General features: G+C 45.9%; 1 protein-coding gene across 2 annotated transcripts in view; it reads right to left on the bottom strand.

Moving 5' to 3' along the window:
* Nucleotides 1-836: 836 nt before the first annotated feature.
* Nucleotides 837-26,267, bottom strand: part of POLB (DNA polymerase beta) — a 90,474-nt gene continuing 65,043 nt past the window's right edge. For both annotated transcript variants that reach the window (XM_029603703.1, XM_029603702.1), the window contains exons 12-15: nucleotides 23,378-23,464; nucleotides 13,622-13,683; nucleotides 4,584-4,723; nucleotides 837-2,475 (exon numbers count right to left, since the gene is read on the bottom strand). In XM_029603703.1, coding sequence (XP_029459563.1) covers nucleotides 2,381-2,475; nucleotides 4,584-4,723; nucleotides 13,622-13,683; nucleotides 23,378-23,464 — 384 coding nt within the window. In that variant the 3' untranslated portion in view covers nucleotides 837-2,380. The remainder of the gene's footprint in view (nucleotides 2,476-4,583; nucleotides 4,724-13,621; nucleotides 13,684-23,377; nucleotides 23,465-26,267) is intronic.

Raw genomic sequence — 26,267 nt, 5'->3', positions numbered from 1 at the left:
ATTTGCCAGCATAGAGGACATTATGAAGGTTTTGGAAAGAACACAGAGTTTACCATAATTCATTTCCTGATGAAACTGCCAAGGCATAGGAGACCCCATAGTGGAAGTTCTAGGCAATGGTGCGAGATCTCCTTAGTTTTTGCTGTAAAGAGGAAGAAGACGGATATTTCTTGTTTGCATTGCTTTTTTGCCGTAGTGGCTTCTTGCTTCCCATAGAAGATGATCTCGAGGAATAAATGGTATTGAGGTGTGGGGTCTTGAGGAGAAATCAGTTCTATAGGCTGATGCAATTTTGGGATGTGGTTCAGATCCTTAGGGTGCAATTTCAACCTTGGTGAAGAAATTGGATCCCTCTCAGGTTATAAGAGTAATCTCTAAGACAGAGTTATTATCCATAAAGTATGGCAATAAGGGTGAGAGCAGTGTGCCCTGGGCAGTGTATGTGGTTGCCAACAAAAGAAATTATAATGTTATCTACCACTACTTAGTACCCAGTGGACACTCATGAAAGTAGGTTGTTACTTACAGCATGCTTTCTGGATGGGACAGGTTTAGGCAGTACACATGAAGTCAGCATTGAGACTGTACTACTTCTCCTGGTTTCCAACTTAAGGTACCTAGCATCCTTTTTCTAGCCCTAAACATAAACATTTCATATGTTATCTGGATGTTTAAGAAAAGGATCTCTTTTTGGAGAAAATGATGGGAAGGGTCCTTACCTTGGCAATGTGAAGCTCATAAGAGGTAGCGGGCCTCGATGGAGTTGAGGCTGCCAAATTGCTAAGGAGGGAGAAATGGAGGAAGGAGGATTTGGGTTTTCTGTCCCTTATAATTCCATTGATGATAAATCCGAGGTGTTGAGAGTCTGGCATGGAAGAGGTTTTTTTTTTTTTTTTTTAGTACTTAAATGCAGTTTTGTGAATGCTTTGGATTATGAGGCTCATCTTTTTTTGGCCCAGCAGTCTTCTCCTGGGTTCTTGGTGCTTCCAGCTTCTCTGTTGGGCCCCAAGGCTTCATTTGGAATAACCAGGGTCTTTTAAAAGTATAGTTTCAATCTGCTCCTAGCCCAGCAATTGCAATGACAGTCTTCAGCTGAGAAACACAAATTACAGCTCTCTCCAGAATCGGGCTAATGGGGTCTTGCTGCAGGGCAATGGCTGACACTTTGTACCAGGGGCTGTGAATACTACCTCTGCAGCAGCTCCAGGCTGGCAGCAGAAGCTCCTCTTATCTGGCACCACACAGTGCTTGGCAGAGAGTCTGCTCCTCCTCTGCCCTTCTTTACTTACAGGCTGGTATTATGAGCTCTCCTCTCTCACAGAAATGGCTGAACAGAGGACTCCTAAGAGTGTGGGGGATTAATTAGGGCAGATATCTACAGCATTGCATTTAGAAGGTTACAGGAAGTCTCTCAAAGCTGGACTCTGACCATGGCTGTATAACAACTTTGAAGGAAGGAATGAAAGGCAGCTTTAAATTCACCCAACTGTACTACACTGCTACCCATCAGAATCCATTCAAAGTTTCATAGAACAACTACTTAAGGGGATGGATCCCAGGGAGATAATATGGGGAAAGGGGTATGCATGCAGACACACACAGCCACACATTTACTACTACTGTTCTTTCCTCAGACATTTTGGTCAGGAGATACACAATACGACTACCAAGATGTCACTAAGTGTATAATTCCAGAAAGAAGTCTGGGGTTTGTGATGGGGCTGGCTGCTAATTCAGAACTTAGCACTTGTGGGAAGAGGGACAATAGCAGAAGGTTCGCACTCGCACTTCCAGGACAGGTATGAGAAGGGTCTGGCACTGTTTAGAGAGTGGGATGAAGATGTCACACAGGACTTAAGCATCTTTTGTGGATCATGTCAAAGGAAGTAAAGATGAGAAGGAATTAGGGGGCAGGAGGGATCCGGCCCTGCCTTTTGGGATCCAATTGGTACAAGATTGTAGCGTGAGAACTGCCAGTGGCCGATGACCTTGCATAGGCTATCATTTTTAAACATTGGACAACTGCTGATTACACTGCTGTCTGGAAATGGCAACACAATTGAAAAGACAAGTTCCCACTATCTCACATCACCTTTTAAAAGTAACTTTTTAAAAAATATTTTGTGGTTTCAAAATTACAGCCCAATCTGGCAATAATTAAAGCATTCACCTACAGGAATTCTTTCAACACAAAAAAACCCTACAGCAATCCCTCTAATAACTACAGTTCAAAAATGTCTTCTCCCACTATTCTAAGTGAAGAGGTGCACAAAAAAAACCCAACACTCTAGTGAAGTGCAGAGTAAGACAGGAGAGACTGCTCCTGTACACCACACTAAGCTTTAATCGCTCGCCCCGGCATATTCTTCAACAAGAAAGGTCACTCGCTTCGTTCTTTTGGATCCCGATACGTCCACTGGATGTATTCAAAAATGTCCTGTTCACTCTGTACTGGGAGGGGCTCTCCCGGTATTCCTGGAAAGACAATTCAGAGACTGAGTCAGTAAAAATAGTGTGGGTATAATTCCCTTGTTTTGTTTTTTTTGAGGGAACTCGTGGTATAAATATTATGAGGTCCATATTCAAAAGCATTTTAGCTGGCTAATTCAGCAGTTAGCTGGCTAAATGAATATTTGGGCACTTATTAGCTGGCTACAATTTAGACAGAAGTTAGGAAGCTAGAATTTAGCTGGCTAAGTTCGGGGTTTTACAGGGGTGAAACTGGGAGGACTTGAGTTAGACAGCTAAGTTAACAGGCTAACTCCAATATTCTGGGTTAGCTGGATAACTTAGCTAGTTTATCCCTAGATTCATCATTCTGCTATAATTTATAGAATGATGTGTTGCGAAAAAAAAAAAGGTGTGGGGCGAAAGTGGGCAGCCAGCCACATTGCAGTGGTGTGGTTTCACCAACCGCAGTGTGGCCGCACTGTACACTATCATCCCCATAGCGCCACGGGAAAAGGTGTAGTTATTTCCCATGGTGCTGCCGGCGATAACGTGAAAAACATTATTACCTACAGTGCTGCCAGGAGATAATGCCAGCCAAATCCGCCCACTCTCCTCCCTTTCCCCTAATTTTAATAATACTGCCACGATACTGGCATATCACATAATAAAGAATGACCCTATAAGTATGGTCAAGCCAAAGACCTGTCCTAAATTTAGCCGGCTATATTCAACAGTGCGGCCGCACAATTGAATATACTTTCAAAGATAGCCGGATTAAGTTTAACCAGCTAAGTTTGTTATCCAGACTGTGTCTAAATATGGATGGTGGAGGAGTACTGTTTTGTACCCTGGAGAAATTACACGCCTCTTCGATGGATTACAGAAAGTAATTTTTGCACACCGACGCTTAATTTGAAAAGGAAACATCCCCTGAAGAAAGGTCCTTTGTCGGACCTGAAACGCGGTTGTGTCAGGATATTCTGCACTCCAGATAAGTCGGGACATTCATTTGATAAGCATGCTTTTTAAAAAAAATTTTGTTGTGCACAAAAAAACAAAAAAAAGGAAAAGTGTATACATACACAGTGGAGTTATATTTGGTGCATGGCATAGACACATTAAAATATTGAATGGAGGAGGAGGGTTGATGATTATACACCTAGCGAGTTCACCCATGTGGGGTTCATTACTCTAATATATGAAACCTTTCCTCTTTCCACATAACATTTTTTTCTGTTTTGAAATGTCGACTCGTGGGGTGATCGGACTCCGGAGTCATTAAAAAAAATTTTCATTGCAGAGTTGATAACCCAGGAGTGGGGCAGTAGATTGAATAATATAATACATCTAAAAATTATTCTGAGGTGATTCAGTTTTGGATTAGTTTGTATAGTAGAAATCCCTCGAAGACATTGGTGCAATTGATTTTTAAATATGGACCTCGACATATTAGCAATCCCTGATAACCCAATTGGTCTGCTTTACAGGGTAGACAAAATGCACAAATTAGCTTGGGTCTTAGAACAAAAATATGGAAATGTTTTATGAATAGTCATTGAGGGTAATTTTCAAAGGGCATTTCCATAGGTAGAACAGCACTTTGTCCACAGAAATGGCTCGTTATAAAGCTGCCCATCCAATATGCAGGTATATTTACGTGGGCATGTCATGTATGCCAGGGCCAAATTTAAGATAGAAGATCAAGGATGGGGTATTCAGCCCTGGAAATCCACGAGCAGTAGGGGGAGTCCTAGTTTTTAAGTGCCTTCAGAATCTGGCTCCCTAGCTCCATGCCTATGTTGTCTATGCTTAAATTTAGCCCTGATGCATGCATGCAAGTTTAGCCAGACTGAGTGGAGGTGTTCCTGGGGGAAGGAGCTGGGAAGGGGTTTGGACTTGCACATAAAAGTAGGAGGGTGAATTTTACTGGACATTTTCCATGCAAATAACAGCAGGTGTAATTGCGTGCAGGTAAATTTCGGTGGGATAATTTTCAAAGCAGATTTATGCATGCAAGTCTGCTTTGAAAACTGGTGTAATTAACACATGTATTTGCTGCCTGTTAGAAAATGATCCCCACAATGGATATCCTAAAGCCCAGACCTGGAGCAGATCCATGAGCCTGAACGCACCTGTGACTCCCAATGGGCGGATGGTGTATTCATTCAGCGTGAAGCCCATTTCTAAGGCATGAGCTCGCATGTTCTTATTGAAAATATCACTGCCTGTGAAATAGAGAACCCCACAGAAATATTGATCCTTTGGAATCAACCTGAAAATGTAAAATAAATAATAAATACATACATATAAACAAACAAAACTGACAGACTTCTCTAAAGAAGCAGAAACTGCCTTTCCCTTTCCATACTGCAGTGGTTCTTAAATCCCCTCCTTCATGCCTCCCAACAAGCCTGGCTTTCAAGTAACCTCATTCTCACAACAAATACATACAGACATATCCTGAAAAGCACAGCCTGAGTGATTTCAGCATCATATGCTGTGGTTCTGAAATCCAGCCAAGGCTCCAGTCAGATATACACAAGGAATGTTCAGGAGATTACCCTGGGAGAAAACCATTGTTCGCAGTGGCTGAGAGTGCATGTGAGCTTTTACCAGATTAAAGAGAGGTGTTCCCAGGGCTGGGATAGGTCGGAATGTTGTTTTGACCCATTCCATCATCTGTAGAAATAGTAGGTGTAAAGTATCCCCGGACCTGTGTAGTTTTCTTTTGAAACTGCCTACAAAGTGCTACGGAACTGCCTACCCCCACTACGTTTACACAGGCCACTAGGGAACTGCCCCAACAGGTAATAACTATTTTTGCACAGCATTGACTGCTACATACAATTCTGTTTAGGCAGCAGTGGGAAAATTATCTCAAATCTGTATGGACAGGAAACAAACTCACCATTTCTCCAATCTTCCTCTTATTGCCTTATTTGCCTGCAGTCCATTTCAGACTGGTCTTCTCTTTGCTTTAACTATAGGAAATTTGGTTCTTACCTGCTAATTTTCATTCCTGTAGTACCACGGATCAGTCCAGACAGTGGGTTGAGCTTCCTGTCCAGCAGATGGAGACAGAGAAAAACTGAAAGGATATCCTATATCAGGACAGTGCTCCCCCTGTATCCCTTCAGGATAAATATTATCAAAGCAGAATAAGAACTAACAACATAACCAGAGTAAGATCAAGCAAGTAAAAACTGTAACATTGAAATTGTAATTTAAAAGTCAAACCATTCAAGAATCGCTCTTATATGATATATATGTAGTAGCTACTTCCGGTGCCTCAAAGTGTGAAATGTAGACATACCTCAAATCTGTGAATGAAAAAACTTCGAGCGGAGTTATCAAAAGTAGATATAGACAGGGCGGGAGTCTGGACTGATCCGTGGTACTACAGGAATGAAAATTAGCAGGTAAGAACCAATTTTCCTTTCTCTGTACGTACCTGGATCAGTCCAGACAGTGGGATATACCAAAGCTTCCCTAAATAGGATGGGACCGAGATAGTCCCGCTCGAAGCACCTGTCTGCCGAAGGAACCAAAAACTGGCACCTGTACATCGAGGCGATAATGACGAGCAAAGGTATGAAGAGATTTCCAGGTAGCTGCTCTGCATATTTCCTGTGGGGAGACCAATTGGTTCTCCACCCAAGAGGTAGCCTGAGAGCGCAATGAATGGGCCATTAAGCCCTCCAGGACCGGCCGTCCCCGACAGATATAAGCTGACGCAATCGCCTCCTTTAGCCAGCGAGCGATGGTAGTCTTAGAAGCCTTGTTTCCCTTATTGGGACCACTCCATAAGACAAAGAGATGATCAGAGACCAAAAACTCATTTGTGACTGATAAGTATTGCAGTAGCACTCTTAACATCGAGGCACTTTAGGTCTCCGTCAGGTGTGTTTGCAATGTCATCGGGAGAAAAAGCAGGTAGCTCCACCGACTGATTTAAATGAAAGGAGGACATGACCTTTGGCAAAAAAGATGGCACAGTCTTAAGGGAAACACCGGAATCAGAAAAGTGAAGAAATGGTTCCCTACAAGACAAGGCTTGGAGCTCGGACACTCTCCTGGCCGAGCAAATAGAGACTAGAAAAACTGTCTTAAGAGTTAGGTCTTTGAGCGTGGCCCATTGGAGGGGTTCGAAAGGTGCCCTGCAGAGAACGCGAAGTACCAGATTAAGACTCCACAACGGACAAGTAGCCCGGACAGGCAGATTCAAATGTTTAGCCCCTTCGAGGAACCGCACGACATCTGGGTGGGATGCCACGGCATAACCATCGACCCGCCCTAAGAGGGAACCGAGAGACAACACTTGAACCCGCAGGGAATTGAAAGACAAACCTTTGGAGAGGCCATTCTGCAGGAAAGATAGAACCTGGGACACCGGGGCCTTGAGTGCCCGTACTCCTGAGACAGCACACATCGTCTCAAACACTCTCCATACCCGAATATAAGTGAGAGAAGTTGAAGTCTTACGCGCACGCAACAAAGTGGAGATAACTTCCTCCTTGTAACCCTTCTTCCTTAGCCTGCGCCTTTCAAAAGCCAAGCTGCTAGAGAAAAATGATCCGCCTGATCGAAAAATATGGGACCCTGTCGCAGGAGGTTTGGGAGGTGACCAAGACGAAGAGGACCGTCCGTTGCGAGGTTCACCAGATCTGCGAACCATGGTTTCCGGGGCCATTCCGGTGCTACGAGAACGCTCTATGCGACTGAGTACCTTTCCCACCAGAGGCCAAGGTGGGAACATGTAGAGGAGAATGTGCGAGGCCAGGGTAGCACCAGGGCATCCACCCTTTCCGAGCAGTGCTCCCGTCTGTGACTGAAGAATCTGGGAGCCTTCGCATTCCTCAGGGTGGCCATCAGGTCTAAGTGGGGGGACTCCCCACTTGCGCACGACAAGATCCATCGCCTCCTTGGACAACTCCCACTCTCCGGGGTCCAGATGTTGTCGGCTTGAATATTCTCCTTCCCCGCAATGTGGGAGGCTGCCAGTCGATCCAGATGACGCTCCGCCCAAGAGAACAGCTTGCTGGCTTCCAGGGCCACCAGACAACTCCTGGTGCCTCCCTGGCGATTGATGTAAGCTACTGTGGTGGCATTGTCGGAAAGGACTCGCACAGCTTGTCAACGGAGCAAGGGCAGGGCCTTGTACCACTTGAGCCTCCAGACAATTGCTGTGCCACCGGGCTTGGACTGGGAACCACTGTCCCTGGGTAGACTGATTCTGACACACCTCTCCCCAGCCTGAGAGTCTGGCATCCGTCGTAACAATGATCCACTGGGACATCTCCAGGGGCATCCCCTTCGACAGGTGAGCGAGAGAGAGCCACCACTGCATGCTGGTGATGGTAGAAGTCAGAGAGCGGTAGAGATGCCTGAAACGTCTCAGAGACCGGCTTCCAGCGGGACAGCAACGCTTTCTGCAAAGGACGCATATGCGCAAAAGCCCAAGGAACCAAATCTATAGTGGAAGCCATAGAGCCCAGAACCTGGAGATAGTCCCAGGCCGTGGGCATCGAGAGAGATAACAGGTGTTGGACTTGATTCATGAACTTGAGAGCCCAGGCCTTGGGGAGCAAGACCTTGCCCACGCTGGTGTCGAAACGTGCTCCTAAGAATTCCAGGACCTGAGAGGGCTTGAGGTTGCTCTTGGGGAAATTGACGATCCACCCGAGGGAAGTGAGGACCGACAAGACTCTGTGGACTGCCAACTTGCAGAGTTTTTCCAATTTTGCCCGAATGAGCCAATCGTCCAGATAAGGATGGACAAGGACCCCTCCCGAAGGAGGAATGCCGCCACTACCACCATGACCTTGGTAAATGTGCGAGGAGCGGTGGCAAGACCAAATGGGAGTGCCCGAAACTGGAAGTGGCGTTCCAGGATGTTGAAGTGAAGATAATGCTGGTGTTCCTGGTGGATTGGGATATGAAGGTAGGCCTCCGTCTGTTCGAGAGAAGCCAGGAATTCGCCCGAGCGAACTGCTGCTATAAATGCCCTCAGGGTCTCCATTCGAAAATGGGGAACCCTGAGCGCTTTGTTGACTCTCTTGAGGTCCAGGATCAGTCAAAAGGAGCCGTCCTTTTTGGGGACGACAAAGTAGATGGAATATTGGCCAGACCTTTGCTCCTCCAGGGGGACCGGGACTATGGCCCTGAGCTCCCACAGTCTGTCGAGAGTCTGGCACACCGCTGGACACTTCTAACTCCCGCAAGGAGAGATTAAATAGTGGTCCAGGAGAACCCGAGCAAATTCTAAAGAGTAGCCATTTTCGATCACCTCGAGGACCCACTGATCTGAAGTAATTTTGACCCATTCCTCGTGAAAGAGGGACAGATGTCCACCTAAGTTGGGAACGGAGGAATGGGCCGGCCGCATCTCATTGGGAGGACTTTGTGGCGGATCCATGAGGGTGACCCTCTCAGAATGGACGTCGGCCATGAAAGGAGGGAGACCAAGATTGAGATCTAGTGGAAGTAGTTCTTTGGGCAGCCCCCCGCGGCTTGTTGTACCTGCGCTGCCCCCTAAAGCGAGAGTGCGAAGGAAAAAAGGACTTAGACTGTCTAGGGTGGTCCTCAGGCAGCTTATGAATCTTGTTGTCCCCCTAAAGATTTAATAAGCTGTTCCAGGTCCTCGCCGAAAAGCAACTTACCCTTGAATGGGAGAGTGCCCAACTGTGACTTAGAAGAGAAATCCGCCGCCCAATTTCGCAGCCAGAGGAGACACCTGGCTGACACCGCTGAAACCATGGCTCTGGCCTGCACCCTTAGAAGATCATAGAGGGCATCAGCTCCATATGCAACCGCAGCTTCAAGCCATTCCGCCTCTGCAGACGGTAGGTCCTGGGTGCTGAGTAGTTGTTGAACCCGCCTGAGGCTTGCCCGCTGCATGAGACTGCTACAGACTGTTGCCCAGATCCCAAGCGCTAGCACTTCAAATATTCTTTTGAGATAAACTTCCAACTTGCGATCCTGGAGGTCTTTCAAGGCGGTCGCTCCCACTACCGGAATGGTAGTTCTCTTTGTGACAGCGGAAACCGAAGTGTCCACTTTGGGGATCTTAAGCATATCTAGACACTGCTCGGGGAGAGGATAGAGCTTATCCATAGCTCTGCCCACGTGTAACTGCATGAGCATCAGATAAAAAGGGAAGGTGCGCAGAGGTGCTCTCAGGCCAGCCAGAACAGGGTCTACGTTGCTAGAAGTCGAGGCACTCGTGCTGTCCTCCTGAGGGGCATCGATGCCCAGCTCGGCCAAAACAAAGGGTATAAGAGGATCCAGCTCCTCCCGTGGAACAGGCGCAACACTCAAGGATCGTCGCCATCTACCGGCAGGTTCTGGGTGCCTTGTGAGTGACCATCCAGAATATCCATATCTGGATCTGTGTCCAACAGCTGAGGTGGCAGAATAAGAGGGTCTGGAACCCCCGGTACAATCCAGACCCGATTTGCCCCTTGAGGAACTGGGATTTTGGGTCCCTGATCTACCAATGCCCTAGGGACCTTTGCAGGTGGAGGGCCTATAGGAACCCTAGCAGGAGAAGGGTCTATGGGTGGGTCATCTGGCTGTAAGAAGCTGGCAACATATGCCTTATGTAACAGCAGAACAAAATCCGTTTAAAAATGCCCAGGCGCTTTCCCTGGCATCGGGGGAGAGGGTTCACTGGGCTGAGGGTCAGATCCGACATCTGTGAGGTCCACAGGGCTTAAATTAGGCGGCATTTGTGGGGGAAAAAAAAATCGGGTCCCTTCTCCCATCCGGTACAGATTCAGATCCGAGGTCTGAAGACAAAATGCCTGCTGTTCCCGCGGTTTGCAGGAACGGGGCCGGCCGTGCAGCACGCTTGCCGGGCTGAGCGTGAACAGCTGATTTTTCAGGCGCAGAGGAACCTTCCCCGCCGGGCAGACACCGAGAGCAGACTCCCTCGCGGGAGAGCCTCGGAGCAGGCTCCCCGCACGCGATGCACAGCGTCGATTGGGGCATGGAGGGAGAGAGACAGGGGGCAGAACTGCCGCCTGAGAAACGGCAAGTTTGCCTATGCCTGGCTGTGAGCGGTGAAGAGAAATTCAATTACCCGCTCCTTCCCCCAAAGCTGTCAGCTGTTTTGCCACTTGTGAGTGTTTTTCCTTTTTTTTTTTTTTTAAAAAGAGACAGAAGTATTAGCCTTCTCTGTCAGCAGACCCGAGGCATGTAACATCTCTGGAGTCTGAGCAGGGGAGGGACTGGACCACCAGTGTCACTCCGAAGCCAGGCAGGTCACCGGGTAGGGTCCTAGGCTGATACTATCAAGGGGCAACGCCCCCCTAAGCCCAGATAAGAGCAAGGAGCAAGTAGTGCTGCTCCTTAAGAGAAATAAAGAAGTGAAGTTGCCAAACACGTCTCTCTTTTTTTTTTTTCAAACTTTGTATGATTAGAAATACTTGCTTGATCCTTAAACAAAGACAGAAGAAAGGAAAAAGAACTTTCCCAAAGCAAAAACTGTCTAGAGAAAGGGAACCGCACATTCTGCTATCCGCAACTGCTGGAGACAGAGAAATACAGAAGGGACGCAGGGGGAGCACTGTCCTGATATAGGATACCCTTTCAGTTTTTCTCTGTTTCCATCTGCTGGACAGGGGGCTCAACCCACTGTCTGGACTGATCCAGGTACGTACAGGGAACCAAGGTTTTCTCCTCCTCTCTGATGCTCCCTACATGTCCGAGCAGCACCCGTACACACGCTGCTCAGAAGGGAAGTTTTACCCTAGGCACCCTTATTTTGGACAGCAGGGCTTGCCATGGTACCAGCAGCCACCTTCTCTCCCTCCCTAGGATTGAGTGCATTGTCTCCATGGCATGCAGAATCCCTGCTGGATACCCAAAACTTGAGACTGTTTCCTGCTGTACGCAGAGCCACAGGTCTGGCCCATTTCCTACTTTCTTTATTGCCTTTCTGTTCTTTTCAAATTATCTCTATTTTCCTACTATAGCTAGCCCGATACCCTTGGGTCTCCATTTACCCTGTCTTCTAGTGCGCCCTCTCACCTTCTTGCCCTTCCCCTCACCTTCCTTAGCCATAGATCAGTTAAAGCAGCCTCCAGGGCCTGTGGAAGGGTATTAGGCACCCTAAGCAAAACTTACAGCTTGCTGTCCCCCCCCCCTCCACACACAAACTATTAAAAATTATTCATTTATAATAATAGATTTTACATGAACAAGAACATTTAAAGCAAAGTCTTCTGAGATAAAAATATCACTTGCAACATGATTATATTTACATGCAGTGCTGTAAAACCCTGTAAAAAGTGAAAAGGACTCTTGGAATTGGTATTACGTCTATTTTAATGTGTCCTGAGCATGGGCTTGGCCCTCAAAAAGCCATGAGTAAAATGAATAATATCAGTATAGTAAATCTTCCATACCAAAACTGCAATAACTGCCAGCACTCAAACACTAACAACCCTACTTATGAACAGGCAACACTACAATTATTATACCAGGCCCTAAAATGTCAATACACCTACTATTAGGAAAACAGAAAAAGCCAAGCTGCTATAGATCCCTACACAGAAACTACTGTACACACTAGCCACATGCAAAATTCAGACAGACTCTCACCAAATGCAGAATAAAGTAGTAATACAAATGTGCAGACAAAAAGTGAACTGTAAACCACAAGCCAGACTATGTTTGCAGTACAACAATGGAAAAACAGAAACATACAATTCCTCAAACATAAAACAGAATAAGGAAATATAAATCATCAATAGAAGTAAAACCATACTAATAAAAAGAACATTTCAAAACAGCTGACAAAAAGATCATTATCCAATAATCTAAAACTCATATAAATTTCCAAAGACCAATAAAATATTTCAAAACAGCTGGCACAAACCTCACCCAATACTTAAAAAAGGATTTTAAAAAATCCCCTGCTGTCCATACCTGGGACTTTTGATTTCCAGATGCCCTGAGATTGTAATGGATTAGCAAGGGAGAGGAGAAGGGGTGCTGCTCACAGTCTTTTCTCCTCTCTCTCTTACATACACACATGCTCAATCTCAGAACATGCGCTCTCTCACACACACATGCAGACATGTTCTCACACAAACGCTGACATGCTCTCACAGACACACACACACACACACACACACCATGCTCTCTGACACAAAAACACAGACTCACTCACGTCCTCTGCCTTCCCCTCCTCCTTTAGCCCCTGCAGCAGATGGGACTCTGCATCTTTCTTGAGGTCGCGGGGCTGATTCTGCTCTGCTTCCTGCACCTGCAGGTCTGGAGGCGGGGGAGGGGCGGCACGCTGTTCCTGCGATCGAACATTGCATGGGCAGAGGCCGATCCGGCCGCTTCCTTCAATGTGCTGGGGGATGCACTGTTCTATTAACTGCTTCTGGCCACGACAGTACAGCCTTTCCCTTCTTTCAGCCTGTGGGCACCCACCATTTTCTCTTCAGAGCCATGCAGGTGGGAAGAAGCAGCCTTGCAGTTGCCACTCCCAGACCCATGGCGCTCTAGTTAGTCGCCTAGTCTGCCTAATGCTTCCAGTCGGCTTTGGGGTTGGAGTAGTGAAGGAGGAAGGCATCCCCTTATTACCAGTGCAGGCTGCACTGGCAGGAACGGCTCTGCCCTGAATTTCGGCTTCGACAGGCTTCCTGGAACAAGGGATGTGTAGGGCAGAAGATCAGCCGCTTTGAAACTAAAGCCGCACTGGATTTTGTATCTCAGGTTTGCCAGTTTCATTTATGAGCTACTGGGGAAATGACTGTTTAATGTCCGGTATGTTAAGAGGGTAATTTTCAAACACATTTCCACAGGTAGAAATTGCGTTTTTCCTGTGGAAAAGGCCCATTATAAAATGACCTAACTGATATGCCAGGAAGTTTATTTGGGTATACCCTGTATACGTGCAAGTTCACTCGGACTGAGCGGAAGCATTCCTGGTGGCGGATTTTGCACTTCCGCGCATACATTTGAAAATTCAAACCCATGTGCACAAATTTTCCTGAAAATGTCCCCCACAGCAAATAGCAGGGATAAATGTGTGCAGGGTAGATTGGGTGGGATCATTTTCAAAGTGGCCTTATGTGCATAAGCCCGCTCTGAAAGGGAATGTAACGTATATGCACAATTGCTGGCTAACGCAGGCGCCATGTTACAAAAGGAGTACCTGATGTCAATTCTTCTAAACGGATAACACTCCCCATTTTCTTCCTGTAACCGGCACACCCCCTGAGGAAGAAAGGAAACACTGTTAACGGAATTGCTGTTCAAGAATTTCACTTCACTTCACTTTAAGAAAGAAAGCAGCCAAGCTGAACACTGTTCTCCTGAAAGTCCACGCATTAAAAAGGGGCATACATTGGGCTCGATTAGGCAAGGGAGTAAAACTGCACACGGAAATATAATTTTCAGAGGTCTGTGCAATATTTTGGGCTGCCCCCCCCCCACACACATCCTATCCCCCACCACCTGCACTAAAGGAAAATTGGTTCTTTCCTGCTAATTTTCGTACCTAAAGTACCACAGATCAGTCCAGACAAGTGGGTTTATGCATCCCTACCAGCAGATGGAGGCAGAGAACAAAACTTTGAGGCACTGCTATATAGCCGAGAGTGCCACCTGCAGTCCTTCAGTATTGACCTGTACCCAAGCCAAAATGTCTACCTTAAACTCCAATAAACTTTGGGTAATAGAGACTTAAAGTTGGAGCCCCCTGCAAACTAGGCCCCCTTGATTGAACACAAACCTATACCAAACTATGCACACTGTTTAATAATCTGAGTATATCATATGCCAGCTCCGCCATATCCAGAAGCGAGGAAGTCTTTCGACAGATAGGGACGAGTCTCTGGACTGATCCATGGTACTTCAGGAACGAAAATTAGCAGGTAAGAACCAATTTTCCTTTCCTGTTTATACCCCAGATCAGTCCAGACAAGTGGGATGTATCCAAGCCCCTCTACTCTGGGTGGGAACACGAAAGACCTGTGTGCAAAACACTCTCCCCAAACGTCACTTCCTCTGGGGGCCACACATCTAAACGATAATGTTTGCTAAAAGTGTGAAGAGAAGAATCTCTTGCATAGAAAGCAGTTGAGACTCCACCCACGAGGTCACCTGCGCCCTAGTGGAATGCGTTCGCAACCCCTCTGGCACCGGCCAGCCCTTATAGATGTAAGCCGAAGCTAATGTCTCTTTTAACCATCAAGCAATAGTGCCCTTGGAAGCCTTATTTCCCTTCAATGTGAATAACACATTGAAATTAGTGGATAACACTTTGACATCGTCGGTTCAGTGTGCTGCGGCAATCAAAAAAAGCAAACAGAATGTTGGGAATTATTAGAAAGGGAATGGTGAATAAAACGGAAAATGTCATAATGCCTCTGTATCGCTCCATGGTGAGACCGCACCTTGAATACTGTGTACAATTCTGGTCGCCGCATCTCAAAAAAGATATAATTGCGAGGGAGAAGGTACAGAGAAGGGCTACCAAAATGATAAAAGGGATGGAACAGCTCCCCTGTGAGGAAAGACTAAAGAGGTTAGGGCTGTTCAGCTTGGAGAAGAGACGGCTGAGGGGGGATATGATAGAGGTGTTTAAAATCATGAGAGGTCTAGAACAGGTAGATGTGAATCGGTTATTTACTCTTTCGGATAGTAGAAAGACTAGGGGGGCACTCCATGAAGTTAACATGTGGAACATTTAAAACTAATTGGAGAAAGTTCTTTTTCACTCAAACTCTGTTTCTACAATGCCGGCGCAGGGATCCTGCCTGCCCGAAATCTCCTAGTCTCTCAAGTCTCTCAGGACTTCCTAGGAACCTTCCTGTCCTCAGGTAAATTATTGCCCTTCGACTCTCCCAACTGCTTCATGAGCTGCTCCAAGTTCTCCCCGAAGAGAAACTTTCCCCTAAAAAGGAGGTTTCACACTTGGGCTTTAGCCCATACGTCCGCTGACCAATTCTGCAGCCACAGGAGCCTTCGTGCCACCACCACCGAGACCATACTCCTGGCGGAAGTCTGGACCACATCATACAAAGTATCGGCCATGTAGGCCACTCCTGCCTCTAAATGAACCGCCTGTGCTGCGACAGATGCTGCTCCTGAATGTTTTGTCATGTGCCTTCCGCACCCACGAGAAACCGACTCCCTGCATCAGACTTCCGCACACCGCTGCACGAAGGGTCAAAGCAGAAACTTCAAACAGCCGCTTGAGCAGAATCTCCAGATTACTATCCTGGACCTCCTTTAGGGCCGCTGCTCTTGCTATTGGGATGGTGTCATTTTGGTAACCACAGGCATGGCCGCATTCACCTTGGAAATTCTCCATGACTCCAAGGTCTGTTCCGGCAAGGGATATAGCTTCCCATAGCCCTTGCAACCTTCAGGCCCGCCTTGGGAGACTCCCACTCCTGATCCACCAACTGTTTCACCTGCTTCGGCAACAGGAAAGCTGTAGGGGGTTCCCTGTAATCCCTCCAGGAGTGGGTTCATCCCTTCCTTGGTGGCCTTAATACAGAGTTCCTCCAGCAGTTGGGGAATCAATGGACCCAGTTCCTCCCTCCGGCACAGCTGGACCACTTGTGGGTCATCTCCTTCCGCGATTGAAACCACATCCGGATCCTGAGCGTCCGGATCCTGCATCGGGTCCCCCAAAATATCCAGTGAATCCTGGTCTGGATCCTGCCTCGGATCTCCCAGGGCACCAACAGGGTCCTTGTCGTCCTCCTCTGGACCTTGTCCAAGTCCCATCATACGCAGGATCCCTCCTGACTCCATCAGCCCTCTAGCCTTTTTGGCTGTCTGGGACTTCTTTGGCAAGGGTCTCTTGGCCCTAACTCCTTCCTGGCTAAATAAGCCTTATGAAGGAGGAGTACACAACCTGTGGAAAACACCTCCGGGTCCGAAGAGGAAGAGTCTTGATCCACTCCTTTTCGAGCCCTTCCCATCCCCTGCCACCAGCAGGGTCCTTTCCCACTGGAAAAAGTGTGGGGGGAGAGTCCTGGAGCTCAGAAATGGCAGCCTGCACATCCGCTACCAAAATGGCCGCCAGCTCCTCTAACATCCCCCCCACCCAGGCCTCCAGAGCCGTCCCAGCTGCCTGCACCCCCCCCCCCCCCCCGGGAGTCCCGCCGAGGTCCCAGTCCCCTCTGAGGCACAATCACAGCAAAATGAGGCAGCATCGAGGCGAGCTTGCCTCAGACCGTCGCTGCGACAAAATTTGCTGTGGTGGAGCGGTTGGACCTACACATACGGTTAGGCCTAAAAATAAACTGAGCCATCGCTGTCTGGTGCTGAAATTCAGCACTCACCTGGCTCCAAAGGCAGGCAAGTCTGCCTACTCCCTTCCACCTGCCTCCTGGCAGGAAATCAAGACTTATCCGCTGCTCGCTGCTTCTGCAACTCTCCCTGCTTCAACTCTCACCTTTTTTTTTTTTAAATTAACTTAAAGCAACAGGCCCAAAAGAAAAAGGGAAAAAATTACTCCCCTGCTTCTGAGGAACAGAGGGAGTAAAGGACCTAGAGGGGGAGAGGGAACCACGACCCCTAGCTATCTACTCGCCCTGTCCAGAATGGCCGAGTCCGGACAGGGATCACTAACCCCCCACTCGCCCTGCTCCACCCGAAGGATGGCCCACAAAGGAACCTAAAATCTCAGGGACCCGAATCCTCTTCTTATCCTTAGTTTTTGGGTACTTGCCAGGTACTTGTAGCCTGGATTGGCCACTGTTGGAAACAGGATGCTGGACTTGATGGACCCTTGGTCTGACCCAGTATGGCAAATTCTTACGTGATCCACCACTGAAAGGAAATTTATCTGATTGCTCCCACTCACCTCCCATCTTCATTTCATGCTAAATATACGATTAGTTGGAGTTGATAATCTGCTCTACAATACAGGGATTTTTTTTTTAAAATCTTCTCTAAGTATGATGTAATTGTCTTTTTCTGACCTCTGTAGAATGCTACATTCATGCGTTGTGATTATCTTTACAAATTCTTCAGAAAGTAAGTTGTTTGTATACCTTCCATCTTGGCTAAAGCAGGGTGGCTGCTGCATTAGTCCACCTGAATCATCTATTTCTATGTGTTCCAAAAACTAGTTTGAAAGACAGGCAGGACTGGGACCATAATGAGATTGTACTGTCAGTTCTATAATTTTAGGAAAATAATTATTATAGTGATGATAAAAGTTGTGCACTACATTCATATTACAACTTCGTCTGTCTGAAGCAGCTTTTAATAAAACATTTTCAAGAAAAGCAGGACTGATCATAATAGTCTTAATAAAACATAGGGTTGAATTGGCATCATTGACTGGATTAAATGACGTCATAACATTTGGAAAATATACAATTATCAACATATCTTTGTTGTGCAGATCGGCCTTGGAAGGCCTTGCATTCTGTTGTGTAACACGGGTATTAGTGTGCCCTTGGGCCTCAGCCCGACCCCAGATGGATCCAGGACCAAACAGAGGGTTGGCGACGCGTCTCAGCATGGCAGAACTCGGTCTTACCCTCTGCCGGGCCTGCAAGCTCCCAGAGCCAAACAACAGAATGATGTTGGTAGGGGAACGGTCCTCCGACCGTTCCAAGCCCTTTCGGACCTGCCGCTTGGATCGGCATGGAGCAACAGGCCGGCCTGAGGATGAGGGCAGACGGAGGCCTTGACACAAAGACATGACACCAAGGTTGATGCGACGGCATCACAGACTAGGGTTGATGTATAAAGACATGACACCAAGGATGATAAGCAGACATGACACCAAGGCTGATGCAACGGCATCAGAGATGAGACGAGGAACTTGAAGAAGTCCAGACGAGACAAGAAGCTGGGAAGGTAGACATTGGCACTGTCTCTCAGGGCGCCCTACTCAGCCCACCTTCACGGGTGGACCCAATGGGCTGGTCGCAGACCACCCTGTCCCACTACACGCCCTACACAGCCCGAGGAGGCTGGTCACAGACCACGCGGAGAGCGGGACAAGCGCAGGAGAGGATCCAGTCGAGGTGGGACTTCGACGACGAAGACGATGTCATCCGAAGCACCACAAAGGCTGGCAGCACAGGACGGCTCAGGAGCACAGGACAGAGTCCACTGCTGGCATCTCCCAAGACAGAGCAGCGTCACCTGGAGATCCACGGCCGGCAGAACAGAAGACTCCAGAGCACAGAAACAAAACACCAAGGAGGGCTGGAACACCAGGAAGCGGGATGTCAGACGACGAGGCACCAGGACATCTGGACGGGGACCTCAGGCAATGAAGACATGACGAGAAGCAGACAAGACGAGGAGCTCCACGAAGAAGACAAGGACCTATCGGAGAGCTGGCAGGCAGGAGCCTCCAGGGCTGAAGTAACTCCGATGCAAGGCAATGAGGAAATGCAAACACAGCCCTTTTATAGGGCTAGCACAGGAAACAGTCACAAAGGGGGAGCCCAGGGCATATCTGGCTGTGGGCCCTTTAAGTCCAGAGGAGAGGCGCGGCTGCGCGCCTAGAGGCAGGAAGGAAGCTGTGCAGGACCGTGGACAGCGGTCCTGCACCGACGTCAGTACCGAGGAAGCAGGGCTGGGCCTGGAGACATGGCCCGATGATGGCAGCGGCTCCAGCCGCTGCAGGAGGCCCCAAGGGCGGCTCCAGCTGCCAATCCAGCCCGGGGCGTGCGGCCTCCAGCCGCGAAGATGTGCAGGACGTCGGCGGCGGCTCCAGCCGCGAAGATGGCAGGCAGCGGTCCGCAGCTCCTGCCGCATCAAGGGAGACAAGATGGGCAGCCTCCGGGCCGCAGGAGGAACAGAGTCTGTGGCTCCAGCCGCGTGGGAAGGCCCGACTTCGGCGGCTCCGTGCCGTGTTGGGCAGCAAGCAGCATGGGGTAAGGTGCCTGCTCGCGGGGATTAGCTCCACGGGCAGGGTTCATAACAATCTTGGACGATAACACGATGGAATTAAGCAAGATTTACGAAAAGATCAAAATAGCAGCAACTGGGGAAAATTACTGGGAAAAAAAAGATTTGTTTGTGATGTTATACAAAGAATTAACATAAAAATAGGATGGCTTCTATGTTCCCTCCTCTTTAAAACAGTTTTTAAGTATCTTCTCAGCATTCATGCCAATTCCTGGTGGCAGGATTGCATGCAGACTGCTATCAAGGCTCCAACACATTGAGCAGTGCTACCCCATTGCATTCTGGGAAGCTTTCCTGCTAGGCAGCATTGGACCAGGTTAGATTCCAGACAACAGACTGCAAACTAGCCTGCTTGCTAATAGCTGGCACAAGCACAAAGAAACTGCTTAAAATAAAAAGAAATTTGAAAGTAAAAAAAAAAAAAAGAAGCTGGTAGGCATTTCTCTGATCATCTAAAAAGGAAAGGACTCCTGAAAAAGCAGACAAATGCTTTAACAAAGAAAAGTTCACAGACACACTTACAAAGGAACTGGAAAAATTAAGGAGGCATTAGCAGATACCGACTGATAGCTGTATGGAGGATTGTCTGGGCACAGCTATACACACAGGCACTGGCTAGGGCTAAGAATCAAGCAGATAAAATGGAACCAGCAGTGCACAGAAACACATGGGTGGTTTCTCTAAATCATGCTCATATATTTTAAAACATAACATATGCACATTTTCTCCCCCATCTAAACACCCCCAAGAATGCACATTAGCTTTTATGCAGCAAAAAAGTAGACAGGGAATTCTGTGCATACTTTTAGCTAATACAAGGAGTAAATTTCCATGTCAGTGGCTTTAACTGCTAAACTCCCGACTAAGCCCTTTTAAAATTTAACCCAATATTCTTGGCACAGGTACTATGCAATGTTTGCTACCAAAGACACAATGTCCCTAAAACCTCGGCAAAGGAGCCCTGCAGTCTAATATTTTGCAAAAGAATTTAACCCTGAAACCTAAAACTATCCCTCTGCTCCTAGACAGAGCTTTGCTGTGGTTAGGGTTCTCTCATCACCGACTAGTGAAACATGACAGCTAGATCCGGGAGGAAGTGCCATGACTTCAGAGGCGAGCCCTCGATGTTTGGGTCAGGTTGACTAGCTCCCTTTCTTTACTTTGATCTAGGTATGAAATGTGAAGCCTGCCTGCAAATCGAACAAAGCACGAGCTAGTAAAAGGTTAAAGTAATTAGAGCTTTTTATGTGCCTCAGCCAAGGAACAGCATTTCTGGAAGGGTGAGCCAGAGATTCCACACAGGATCTGAATAGGCTGAAACAGGAAGACAATGAGGGACTGGCAGATAAAATAAACAGCTCAGAGAGAATCCAAGGGTACAAAAGAGAAGCTGGGAGCTCCCATGGGAGATATGAGTAGAAGAGACCATGACGGGGGATGTAATTCCACATGGGAGAGGACAGATGCAGGCGGCAATCAAGCACAGACATACACAGGGAGTTGTCTAAATATTGCACAGCTTTGTGTCACTAGAGACGAAAATCAATATTTTTAAACAAACATGGTTGTGATAGCATAGTGACACACGCCAGCTTCCATTAGCCTGTGCCAAAGTCAATTGCTCAATTTTGGAACAAGCTAGAAAATCCCAGTTTTCTTTTGGTTTTCCAGATGTTATATATCAATGAGGTCTAATACTCAGAAGAGCAGCGAGCAGACAAGTTATCAAGATATAGTTAGCCCCTTATCGTGCACATGCTTCAAGTTCGCTCTTCCTTTCACAGGGATAGTCACCCGTTTAGATACAGTGCAGACAAGTGCATCCACTTTGGGAAAACGCAAACGCTCTCTCACAGCTGGATCCAGAGGGTATAGGCCTTCCAATGCCGAACCGCCTTTGAAATTTGCCTCCGGGGCATCCCATTCAAGATCAATTTTTGAATGGCGTCCATGACAGGAAAAAAGCAAGAAGCTTTATGCAAGGAAACCAAAATAGGATTCTTCTTTGACTCCAACAGAGAATCCGCCCCAAGCACTTCCATATTCTTCAATATAAGGGCTGGAAGTTCATCTCTATCAAAAAACCATAACATGGTTCGATATGGATCCAAACCAGGAGGAATTTCACCATCTTCCAAGGAATCAGGATCTGGCTTATCATCCGTGCCATTTGGTTGTCCACCGGGGAAACCCTTGGCGAACTGAGGTATGCCACGGTGCTTAACCGAAGAATTGGAAGAGGAAGGGGTCACCGGCTGAGGGTCCAAGCTGACCAGACTGGGAAAGTGGAGGTCTGCGCCTGAACAAAGGTTTGTAAATCTTGAAAAAATTCCAGCCAAGAAAAAGCAGCTGGATCCCAGAAAGCCCAAAAAGTACTGGAGCATGCCCAACTGAACTGCTATCTTCTGTGGAGGAGCCAATCAAGGAAGTACCAAAATCTGGCGCACTTCCAGCCAAAACCGTAACCAGACCATCATCAGAATGAGAGGATCCAGGTTTAGCAAAATCCGAGGAAGACAACTCTCCCTGAGCATCTGAACAGCGCTGACACATGTTGGAAGACAGGTCAGGCCGAGAAGCCCTAATATGACAAGCAACACATAGTGAAAGACACTTAGGCTTCTTGTTTACCGGCACCATGAGCAACGGTAACCGTGCGTTCAAACGGCTCGCACTTAAAAACATTACGTGCACAAATTATAAGCGTCCCTGGTATCCCTCAAAATCCCCAAGGCCGCCAGGTGCGTGGTACAATTGTACTGCTCCTAGTGGGATTCAGCGTTGCTTTGACAGAAACGGTGGTAACATATGCTACCAGCGTGTTTTAGAGCATTATCTGACAGCAATGATGATAGCTTACACTACCAGTGCTTTGACAGCAATGCTGGATACCGTGAGTGCCAGACGATTCTATGACTCTCCTGGAGGCCGTGAGGAGGTAGTCTGGTGGGGCAGTGGCCCAGAAGCCACATACATTTTCTAAATTTGGGGTGGGGAGTCTCCTTGAGTCAATAGGCCTGCAATGTTTTAATTATCTTTTTCGGGGGGGGACGGGGGGGACACAGCTTCAGGTGCAATGCTTGACATAAGTTTCAGTGATTTACTGGGCTGGGGAGCAGGGAATCAGGCCTGCAGGCCAAAAGGATTTTTTTGTTTGCTTTCTTCCACTTAACCGGATAACTTTAAGAATGCTTTCCACATCACCAAAAACTCATTCAGTTAGCACAGATATTCAGCACTACCCGGCTAAGTTTAATGCCCATCCAAAATGCCTCTTTTTATCCTGATAAGTTTTAGCCAGGTGAAAGTTATCTGGTCATCACAGGGACATATTTAACCCTCCCAAGTTTATCTAACTAAGTCCTGAACTTATTGTTTTATTTTATTTTACTTAGTCGGAGAAACCATTTTGAATATCGACCTCAATGTCAATATGAAACTATAGTTTCATGTAAACATTAGTAAGCATGATGTCATCAAATCACCACCCAGCTAGCACAAATATTTGGATAGTACATGTGACACTGATAGCATGCCCCTTAGTACAAAAATACTACTTCAATTAAAATTAATGCGTGCTCTGTACACAAGATAAAACCTTCTATTGGTACAAGATCTAATGGTCAGAAAACCGCATCCATCACTACTAGAGATATATCCACTGAATTTTGGATACTATCTGCTACTCAACATACATGAACCAATAAAACTCCAAAGAGAAAAATATTCAAGGCCAATAAACCATAGGATTGTAAAGAAAGGTCTAATCTGGTCTTCATGCAACAATGTATGGCAATAAACTGCATAATACTGTATACAGTCACATACCAGATTTAACCTGAGTTTTCTGTTTACAAGCATTTCTGTAAAGTCTAAAACCTTACAAAGCCCAGATTCCTTGATGCATTTATCTAATGTTTAACCTAAATTTTAGAAAAAATAACATTTCAAAATCAAATGGAGTCAACATACCTAACTCAATCAGGATTGTGCCTTTTGAGCTGGATGCACTCACCATGAATTTTGTGTCTCCCTTTGACAATGTGTCTGTAATGAAGCCTGATTTCTCAAGTCGTTCCACAACTTGATGTAAAAGCTTTGGCTGCAGAAACAGACAAGAAATAGCAATAATCGGCAAAAACAGATAATAAGAAAGCTATAAATCTTTGCTATGCGCCAGGGATCTCACCTGTGAGCTAGATTACATTAATGTGACCCCCCACCCAGAAAATTAAGGAGTAAAACCATGGTTGCCATGCTGCATAGTAATCATGAAAGGACTTGAACAGGTAAATGTAAATCAGTTATTTACTCTTTCAGACAACAAAAGTACTAGGGGGCACTCCATGAAGTTAGCAAGTAGCACATTTAAAACAATTCGGAGAAAATTATTTTTCGCTCAACGCATAATTAAGCTCTGTGGTTACGGCAGTTAGTGTAACTGGGTTTAAAAAAGGTTTGGATACGTTCCTAGAGGATAAATCCATAAACTGCTATTACGGTAATTAATAAGCAATAGTAGCTTGGGAATTATTTAATGTTTGGGTACTTGCCAGGTACTTGTGACTTGGATTGGCCACTGTTGGAGACAGGATTCTGGGCTTGATGGACCTTTGGTCTGGACCAGTATGGCATGTTCTTATAGTATAGTTTTTAAACTCAACACAAATTGTAAGATCCAGTCAGGGCATCATTTGTAAACTAAACTAAAGAAGCTACAGGTTTAAAACTCTTACAGACCTAAGAATCTGATTTGCAAAGGCTTTACTTCCATTCTGTCTCGGGGGGGGGGGGGGGGGGGCCCAAAAGGAAGTTTAATAAACAGGCCCTAAATATGTGAAACTGTTGAAAACTCTTAAACGCTGTTGATGGCGAATCTTTTTATTCTATCCTAGCTCTTGAATGGATTCAAAAACACAAAAAACTGTTGCTTTATATCCCCTTTTCAAAGCTGTAACATATTTATTTATTTATTTAAATGATTTTATATACCGATAGCCGTTTGCACATCGTATCGGTTTCCAGAAAACTAAAACTTTTTGACAGTGTCATTAAACAGAACTTTTGGCACTGCCATTACATAGAACAGTAAACTTTGCATACAATAGAAGAACATCAGCAAACAGAAACTGGGAAACTATTTACAAGGAACGAAAGTTCCTAAAATTGGGAGCAGATGAAGGAGAAGTTAACAAACGTACATTGTGAAGGTAATACATTACATATAACATAAGACAGAAGTTGCAGGCACGATAAGAACCTCTTGATCCACCAGTTACCCTTATCTACTGCGTCAACGTAGCCCTGTGGTTCTCAATCTTTTTCCCATCGTGACTCACCTGACTAAGAACGCTCACATGACTGACACACTGCTCATTATAATCTATCTCGGAAATAAAAAATAAAAAAAAAAAGGCCCCGTATTATTAATGACACAAGGGAAAAATAAGAGTACTCTCTCTGAACAGAAATTATATAAATAGAAAACCTCCCATACCAGAACAGCACCATCTTCCAGCACTCAAATAGTAAGCACCTTACCTAAAAGGCAACATTGAAAATATTACACCAGGCCTCAAAACTCCAATACTTCTATTAGGAAAATTCTACATGCAGCAGAATACCTCAATCGCACGTGCAGACCCTCACCTAACAAAGAATAAAGAGACCATAAAGCATAACTAGAAACATGCAGACAAAAACTGAACTGGAAACCCCAACAAGCAAGAGACTGTATGCAGTGCAACAAAGGAAAAAAATCACCAGTCCTCAAAATAAAGCAAGACATATAAAATCAATAGCAGTGAAACCATACTAATATCAGATTTCAAAACAGCTGACGAATGGAATATCCAATTAAAAAAATCATATTAAAAATTTCTAGACACCAATAAAATATTTCAAAACAGCTAAGACCCAATCAAAAATAAGGATTAAAAAATGCTTTGTTCTCCATACATGGAAATGTTCGATTTCCAAGTGACCTGAGATTGTTGTGAATTAGGAGGGGGGGGGGGTTGCTTGCAACTTTCTCATCTCTCTCAAACACACATAAGTTCTTTCTCTCACACAGACTGTCAATCACATACATATACACATTCTCTCTCTCTCACTTACATATACACATTCTCTCTCTCTCACTTACATAGGCTCTCAATCACACACAAGCTCTCTCTCTCTCATACACACAGGCTCTTATCCTACATACACATGCTCTCTCTCACACATGCGGGTTCTCAATCACACACATTCATGCTGTCACTCTTACTTATACACATGCTCTCTCAAACACAAAGGATCTCAATCACACACTTATTTATTTATTTAGGCTTTTTATATACCATCGTTCCAAAAGAAGAACACAACAGTTTACAAAAGCAATATTCATACTATAGGTCAACACACCATCTAAAACATGTTAATTAGAGGGCTAGGACAGTAGTTTGTGATACATAAGTACCATTTCAATAACCTTCACATATTAGTCAGAGAGTTCTCTTAATATACTTTACATCTTTCTTTACTTGTCGCTTTTTATTTTTTTAATATTACCTATGTTTTTGATATTGTAGTTCTCTGCATTTTGATATTTTAAGTTAGATCATATGCATTTTTGAAGAGCCAGGAGTTTAGTTCACGTTTGAAACTCTTTCTTTCTGATATCAGACTTTATGTCTCTGGTAGAGAATTCCACAACTTGAGGCCCACTATGGAAAACATTTGGTCTCTTATTTGCGTTTGATATGTACTCCATGTTGTAGGCACAGTCAATAGTGCTTTGATTTGCAATCTTAGTGTTCACTGTGGTGTGTATGGTTGGAGTGTCACGTCTATTAGGCAGGGGTTTTTGTCACTGATGATATTAAAAATTAGTGTTAAACTTTATAATGTATTCTAGATTGTAC

The sequence above is a fragment of the Rhinatrema bivittatum genome, chromosome 5 (genome assembly GCF_901001135.1).
Source record: "Rhinatrema bivittatum chromosome 5, aRhiBiv1.1, whole genome shotgun sequence".
Taxonomy (NCBI): domain Eukaryota; kingdom Metazoa; phylum Chordata; class Amphibia; order Gymnophiona; family Rhinatrematidae; genus Rhinatrema; species Rhinatrema bivittatum.
Note: the sequence above shows the minus strand (reverse complement) of the source record. Positions and strands in the feature narration are given on the sequence as shown.